Here is an 8,517-nt window from a genome sequence, read left to right as displayed (position 1 = left end):
AAAAAAAAAAATATATATATATATATATATATATATATATATAATAGAAAGGGTACAAAGCATACTACAAAAAGGAAAAAACAGATGACAGAATGAACCACTTCACAGACATACTACTGATCGTGCTGTTGCTAACCCTGGACTTCCTACTATTAACAAGAGCTTTTGCAATTTCAAAGCATAACAGTTATGTAAATAGGAGAGTTCAATATACAATTAATCCTATACCCCAAGACAGGCTGTTTTAAGCCTTTGGGGCAGCTATGTTACATGGAGCTCTTTTGTTGACAATTCACAGAAGCCAACTAGAGTTAGCTTAAGCACAAAGTCTATGGGCCTTAAGAACAGAATCAGTGATTGGGAAATTAAAGAAAACTTAGGAAGTCTCTGCCTCCATCTTTTTTCTAGTTATTTACTTCATCTTTCTCTCCTTGTTTCCCAGTCCACATGGCTACTCCCAGACCTCACAAGATTATACAGTATTGTATAGAAGCCCAGAGAGAAATAGAGCCTGATTTTCTTTCTCAGCCTCCGCTGTTCTCTCTTGTTCTCTTTCCTTCTCCCACACCGTCCTTTTCAAAATGCCCAGGGAGAGAAATGGTCCTGCTTGGGTCAGGTACCTACACCAGGACCAATCAACTCTGGAGAGAAAGCAATGTCACAAGGTAGAAAAACGGCAGTACTCTGCAATCCAATAGAATGGGGAAAAGGGACATTCCCCAATACCAAGAATGGGTATTGGCAAACAACCCAAGAGAATCAACTACATGAGTCATGGATCTGTTTGAGAAACTGATAAAAACATTGGATCTTCTTCACAGCAATATGTACACACTCACAAACACCAAACTGTCCATACAATTTGAGGGCATTCATGAAGCCCCTGTAATCCATTCTTAGATCCTAATTTTAAAACTCTCTATTATCCATTTAGATATTTTAAATGCTTAAAAATTTTTCAAATACTGCTCTTAAATTTTCAAATTTTAAATACTGAATGTGAAATTACATTCAACGGTTTTTCAACCACAAAAAAATACACATAATAAAGTATTAAGTCTTTCACAGGAATGTAACACATAAGAAGTCTATACTAATAACATGGACTAGGTAGAAGAGGCTAACAATCAGACATCAACTGGAGTCTACTGTCATCAAATGGACACTATATGGCAGTCCCTCACATTTTTTACTGCAGTTAAAATAACTTTTCCATAGTATGTCCCCAAAGACGGTCAAACACTTGGGGGATGTGTACCTAGCCCCTCTCCCATTCAAATCATAACACTTGAAATTACCTCATAAAGAGATACATAAAGTTATTAAAAAAATTAGTAAGATCTAGTGCATTGCTACTTATGATGGCCTAGAAAAAAAAAGTCTATACATAGTTTAATCAAAAGTTTCTACTCAAAATACACAGCTATTACTGTATGCAATTTTACTCAAAACAAGCAAAACCAAACACAAACAACAAAAATAAGCTAGGGAAATAAAATCAGAAGTAAATGCCTCAAATTTATTATGAAACAGGTGAGATATAAATTTAAAATCATATTAAAGTAGTCAGGAAACCTATACCCTCCACTGGTTACTAGGAGGCAGTCAATGACATTAGTAATATATCCTTAACCTCTGAGAGTATATAATGGAAGGAAATGGCCACATTTTACCACAAAATGTTCTTACATTACAGGAAAAGACAGGAAAATAGAAAACAAAGAACAATGTTTTAACAGAGAGTTGTGTTACTCAGACGTTCTTTAAATGTATCGAAAAAGGGGCTTATGAATACAGTACTATACCTATGCATTTTGATTCTATAACATATCTTGTATAAACTTCATATATGAAAATACTACGAAAATCTAAAATATTCGGTATTATATCCATGCATTTTGACTCTATAATGTATCTTGTGTAAGTTTCATATATGAAAATACCCTGAAAATCTAAAGTGTTATCTTTGCTGATATATTTTCTAGACAATCTCTGAAAGAGAATCTAATTTCCTGAGTATGTGAATACATAAACTTGATGAAAGCTAGAATGATGAAACACCACTGAGTCTGATTACATACAATAAAATTCAAAGATCATATTCCCACACCATACTGAAAATTTTTGTATTAAGTAGAGCTGGAAAAAGGAAGACTCTCATTATATGAGGTTAAAAAATATTTTTTTAAGCAGAGTCAACTGCTATACTAATTATCATTTTTGTATACAATATTGAACCTATATATGAAAGTCAGCACATAAAGTCTAAAAATTAATCAGCTACTGTGTTTCATTTAGAAATTTCTGTACTTGAAAAACTTTGGAGAAAGTATTTTTTAAATTATAAATTCATTCATGGATTTAACATGAATAGTTTTTAACAGTTTCACATGTCCCTGAAGTTCTGTGACAGGCAGTAATTTGTAATTTTGGTTGAGTCACACATTTCAGTCGGATACACTAAAAGACTAGCTGGTATTCCTGAGTTACTAGGAAGAAATAATCCCAGCCAATGTGAGTGACATCTGTATTTTTTTTGCTCATTTTTGAATGCAGAGTAACTCTTATGTAATACCTGAAGCACAAGTTTTTTATTAAATCATACTTCACTTTTTAAAAAATATGCGAAATGACACAGGACAGAGGAATCTGCAAATGTGTGGGTTCACAAAGGAAGGTCTCTGAATACACCTTGTAAGAAAGTCAAAGGGTTTAATGGTAGCTCAGAAGAATGCAGGATTTTGGTACTATCAATAGGTACATCATAATCTAATAGGATGATCAGAAGGCAGAACTGACAATTCTAGGACTCAAACTTAAATTCTGCTACTAAATTCTAGTATGATTTCACATTAAATCCAAGTTAATGTACATCATTTACCTCACTAGAGAATGAGAGAAAACACTGTATGTATCTGCTTTTGGGACACTAAAATGCAAAGTTCATATAAATTCTCCTATGTGAAATTCAGAACTGAAGGAGCTTTTGGTACAAATATTTCACCAGGACAGTGATTTGAAGGAGCATTGATTCCAATGCACAACTGTAGTAATTGTAGCTGAAAAACATAAATGCCACCTTCTCATACTTGCATCAAGGAAAAGACTCTGAGTCATATTTCATCCACATTCCTTAGTGTCATCTTCAAACAAGTAGACAATCAAATACTTACAAATATATCTAAAGCCCACTGCCTAGACACAAAGTAAGAAATATTAATAAAAATAGACTTGTAATATACAAAAAGCTCGTGTGCTACAGACTATGATTACCTGGAGGTAGGAATTGCAGTTGGTTATTAGCTAACCGAAGATGACGTAAAGCTCTCAGACGACCAATTTCGGGGCAAACAATTTCTAAGGCATTGTCACTAAGATCCAAACACTGTAGTTTTACAAGGGACCCAATGGCTTCGAAGAGAAAAGAAGGGTAAAAGCATGATTAATTTGACCCAAGTGTTTTAACACCAAACTTTAATGCAAGTACTCCAAGTTTAAATATTTTAATGCTTAATATCCCTGTCTCCAGGGCTGACATAATAGTAAAAACATATATCAAACTAAAATTTTAAAAAATTTTTATTAGAGTATAGTATCAAACTAAATTTTATGAAGTGATAACACTTCTACCTTGATATAAAGTAAGTTTAAAAATAGCATGAATAAAAATGTTAAAACAATGTAAAAATTACTTGAATAAATAATTCATGAAATGATATATATATATATAGATAGATATTTTATCTAACCAAAATGCTTAACTGGATTTATTAAACGTAAAAGTTATCATTTTATTATTTACCCAATGACAGTTTATCTGATAATACATTTTTACCTAACCATTATAACCATTTTAGGCTTCTTAAATTTAATTTAATTGTAACAGTTAACTGGATTACTAATTAGAGGAAAAAAAGCTTTGAAACTAATAAAGATGCTCTATAATTAAAATTCCCTAATTTTCCAACCAAAATTGGTTTAAAGAAACAATCTGTTCTACTATTATAAACTATAATAGCACTATACTATCTGTTCTACTATTTAAACTATAGCACCTCCTAACTAAAAACTTGAAGTGCACGTACCTTCCGGAACCACAACTATGTTATTTGAGTGAAGATATCTAGAGGAAAAGAAGGGAAAAACAGCTGTTATCCTTCAGTACTTCTGCTAGATAATCACTCTGTAAAATGCTCACTTAGAGATTTATCAAATATAAAGGGACCAGATTTTCTTTCATACCTTACTCTAAATGTGTAACACAAACTATATGGTCATCACGGATAATTAATAATACTTCGAGAATAATATTGTATGCTAGAATTGCAAATATTAAAACTATTTGCTAATTTAGTTGCTATTTTAAAATTAAAACATACACAATAAAGTATTTTTTTCAACCTCATAAAACAAATTACTAGTTTCTCTAGTTCATTTTAAATTATTCAGGTTTTCAAAAAAACATCTATTGTGTAGAGAAAAGTCAACACCTATTGTGTAAAGGAAAATGCAACTTTTAGTTTTTAAAGGATAACTTCACAAAATAATCAAAGATATTTCAAGCCAGTATGGAGAACCAAAAATGAAGCAATTAAATACTCATCATTTATGATATCTGTAGAAATATTCAACTGTCAAGGTACGTAATATATTTCACAGCAAGAGGAATTTTGTAAATAAGAAATCAAATTCTTTTCTTAGAAAAAAAAAAAGGCTACCCGGCTGACAAGTCCAGGCAAGTCTAAGTAAATAACATTTCCCACTGAAGTATCTTTAGCACTCTCTGGTGGAGACTTCATGCAATAGTCGGCAGCCAACTATTCAGAGCAAAACAACAGTGACCAATGAAAATCACATAATAATAATTTAAAAAATAAATTTAGATCATTGATTTTGAGGCCAGAGAACTAGATTTTGATAAAGTATTTTCAAACCTGTTGTCTTATTTATTATACCTCATAATCACTCTTCATATAGTATATCTTAAATAGAATTTAAAATATTTCTTCTATATATTTTAGCCTAGTATCAAATGTTAAAATGTCAATGACACAGAATAAGAAAGATACAAAATTAATAAATTTAAGAAGATTTTTATATGCTGTATTAAATCAATTCTGTGTAGGTATTAACTTGCTGGGCCTAACACAATTTAAACAATTACACCATTCTATGATTCATTTTATTCCTTGCTTTGTGTATACAGAATGATTCCATATTTTACTTTTTTTAGAATGTTTCCATATTTTAAAATCAATATTCTTTAAACATTACTTTTAGGAAGAAATATCTAACTACTTTAACAGATTACTCTAAAAATTCTTTATGCCGAAAGACTATATATATATAAGTATACACACACATTTGCATGTATTACACAAAAGGCAGAGTGCCTAGACACCAAAATAGATAACTGATTTTTCAGTAATCCACACAATTTTTGCCTCAACTCCCATTCTACCTACAAAAAAGGACCTTAAAATGTCCAAGTCAAAATATGAACTAAAGTACTATTATCATTAAAATCAAAAAGTATATTTTAACATAATAAATTTATCTACATTATAATGAAAAGCAGTAAATGGTAGTTTAGAATGTTCTCAATCCTGACTACACATTGGAATCACCAGTGGTCTTCAAAATATAGATGTCCAAGGCCATCTCAACTCAAGTTGCTCTGATGTGCAGCTGATGAAGAATCATCACTGGTAAAGTGGATCAGAGTAGGTTTTGGAGCCAGACTGCCTGTACCTTAATATCTATGTGACCAGGGGAAAATTACTGACCTTTTCACTTTCTTAATCTACAGAAGTAGAGGATAACAGCACCAACAACATAGGGATGCTGTGAGGATTAAATGAATTAATAAATGTAAAGCCCTTTAGAACGGAGTTCCATGAATGCCACTGTTATAATTATTATTGTTATCATAAGTCATTTGTAATCAAAGGCTTAGCAATTTTAAGTCACTTCTGTCTACTTAATTTTTGTAATTTCAAAGTAGTTAAAATGTTGGTGTTTTGACGTAACTGGTTTTCATCATGTTATTTTTCTACTCAAATAATGCAGGAACTCTCATTCACTGCTGGTGGGAATGCATGACTGTACAGCCACTTTGGAAAATGGTTTGGCAGTTTTTTAATAAAATTAAATATAGATATTTACTTAATAGTAATATGGCAATGTCAGTTTCTTAGTCTTGACAAATGTTCAATGAAATTGTAAGATGTTAACAACAGGAGAAACCTGGGCATACTGGAACTCTGTACTTACTATCTTTACAACCTTTTCTGTAAATAAAAACTGCTCCAAAATAAAAATTTTTTTTATTAAAGGAACAGGACTTATACTTCCAGCCATGATGAAATAATAAGGACCAGATTTACCTAATTGCTATAAGCAACAAGAAAACCAGATGGAATATATGAAACAATTATTTTCTAATACTGACAAGAGGCAACTAGTGCTATGTTCCCTGAGAGAGAAGAAACAAGTGAGGTGAGCCACACAAGGTCCACAGATTTATGTCTGGAGGCAAATTGTGCACTGTGGTACAAAAATGGGATCCCAAACAAAGAATGAAGTCTCACTGAGTTATGAAGAAACATATCAGAGTTCAGGGAACCTGAAGCAGCTGGAAGTTGTGGGTACAGTTCTGGAGGAGAGGGCACTACTGAAAAAAAAAACTTCAAGGGATCCTTTGACTCTTAGCTGAATTCTATAATGCACTCCAGTCAAAAAGTAACTGAAAACCTATCAGCTGAACAGTCCACAGAGCTCATACAGGGCTAGAAAGCATTCAAGTCCTGAGCAGCAAGTGTACCAAATCCTTGTTGATCACTTGGTTCATTTAAACAAGATTCTAGAAAAGTCCTGTGTGGGTAATAGGGCTAAACTATCCCTTTAGTAGAAGTTACTCTAGACCTGTCCTAACAAGCATAAAGACAGGCCATGAAAGGATCAAATTAAATTGCAAATAACTGCAGGCCAAAACAAAGCACCACAAAAAGGAAGACAACAAAGTGTAGACACAATAAAGTATTCATAAGGCCCAGCATCTAATCAAAAAGTGCTAAGAATTAGGAAAATGTGACCAATAACTAGGATAAAAAACAGTTAATACAAACGGAACCAGTATGACACAAATGATGGAATTAGCAAATAAGAACTTTAAAACAAAACAACTATAACAACTATATTTGGGTATTCAAAGAAAAATATAAACATTGTGAGAGAAATGTTAACATATAAAGAAGAACCAAATAGAGCTTCTAGAGATCAAATACACAACAAACTAAGTGAAAATGTCACTAGGTTGGATTAACAACTTATTAGATACTGAAGAAGAAAATACTACCAACCCTGAAGACAGAGAAATATAATATGTCCTAACTGAAGTACATTAAAAAAAAAAAGACTGAAAAGAATAGAACTTAACAGTGTGTCAGTGATTATGGGACCATATTAAACTAACAAACATGTAAGAGTCCCAGAAGCAGGGACCAGAGATAGGGGTATAGAAATAAATATCTAAAGAAATATGTTTAAAAAAATCCAAATTTGATGCAAACTATAAAGACACAAACCCAAGAAGCTCAATGAATGTCAAGGATAAAGAAAAAGAAAACCACAACAAAGTACATCAAAATCAAATCCCTGAAAACCAATAGAAGAATCAGAAATTCTTCAAAGTAGCCCAAGGAAAAAAGACACATTACATACTGATGAAGAAATATAGGAATGTCAGCAGATGTCTCTTCAGAAAGTATGCAAGCCAGAAGACAATAAACACCATGAAAATGTTGAAAGAAAAAAAGTAACTGACAACCAAGAACTCTAATTCCAGAAGGCAAAACATACACATTTCAGAACTATGAAGATGAATGTAAAGCAAAAAACTATACAACTTTTAGAGAAAAAAAGCAGGAGAAAATCTTCAGGGTCTAGGACTAGACAAAGTTCTTAAATTTGACGCTAAAAACATGATACATAAAAGCAAAAATTGACAAAGTGGACCTCATCAAAATGTAAAACTTCTGCTCTACAAAAGAACATGAAAATAGAAGTTATACAGAGGGAGAAAATATTTGTAAACAACCTATACAACCAAGGACTGTTTTCTAGAATACGTAAAGAACTCTTAAAACTCTTACAACTAAAGAAAAATATCCAAATAGAAAATGAGCAATAGACATGAACAGACATTTCACTGAAGAAAAGATAAAGATCACAAGTACTTGAAAAGATGTTAAATTAACGTTATAAGCCATTAGAGAAATACAAATTAAAACCATAATTAGATAAAACCACACATCTATCTGAATGACAAAAATTTAAAGTAATGACAACAAAATAATGCAGGTGAGATGTGGAGAAACTGGAAAAATCAACACATTGCCGGGGGAGAATGTAAAATGGTACAGCCAACCTGGGAAATTATTTGGCAGTTTTTAATGAAACTACAAATTCAGATCAAAAGTGGCAGAGTAAGGACCGCCAAAAATTCTCTTTATTTGT

At 32.0% G+C, this 8,517-nt stretch overlaps 1 protein-coding gene across 6 annotated transcripts in view; it reads right to left on the bottom strand.

Moving 5' to 3' along the window:
• Window positions 1-8,517, bottom strand: part of LRRC28 (leucine rich repeat containing 28) — a 190,309-nt gene that overhangs the window by 146,955 nt on the left and 34,837 nt on the right. For all 6 annotated transcript variants that reach the window (XR_003795906.1, XR_003795905.1, XR_003795908.1 and 3 more), the window contains 2 exons: window positions 4,086-4,123; window positions 3,274-3,411 (listed from right to left, as the gene is read on the bottom strand). Coding sequence is in view for 2 of the 6 variants with exons in the window: in XM_029237829.1 (XP_029093662.1) it covers window positions 3,274-3,411; window positions 4,086-4,123 (176 nt within the window). In the remaining 4 variants the exon portion in view is untranslated. The remainder of the gene's footprint in view (window positions 1-3,273; window positions 3,412-4,085; window positions 4,124-8,517) is intronic.

The sequence above is a fragment of the Monodon monoceros genome, unplaced genomic scaffold (genome assembly GCF_005190385.1).
Source record: "Monodon monoceros isolate NGI ecotype Baffin Bay Population unplaced genomic scaffold, NGI_Narwhal_1 Super_Scaffold_21, whole genome shotgun sequence".
Lineage (NCBI taxonomy): Eukaryota > Metazoa > Chordata > Mammalia > Artiodactyla > Monodontidae > Monodon > Monodon monoceros.
Note: the sequence above shows the minus strand (reverse complement) of the source record. Positions and strands in the feature narration are given on the sequence as shown.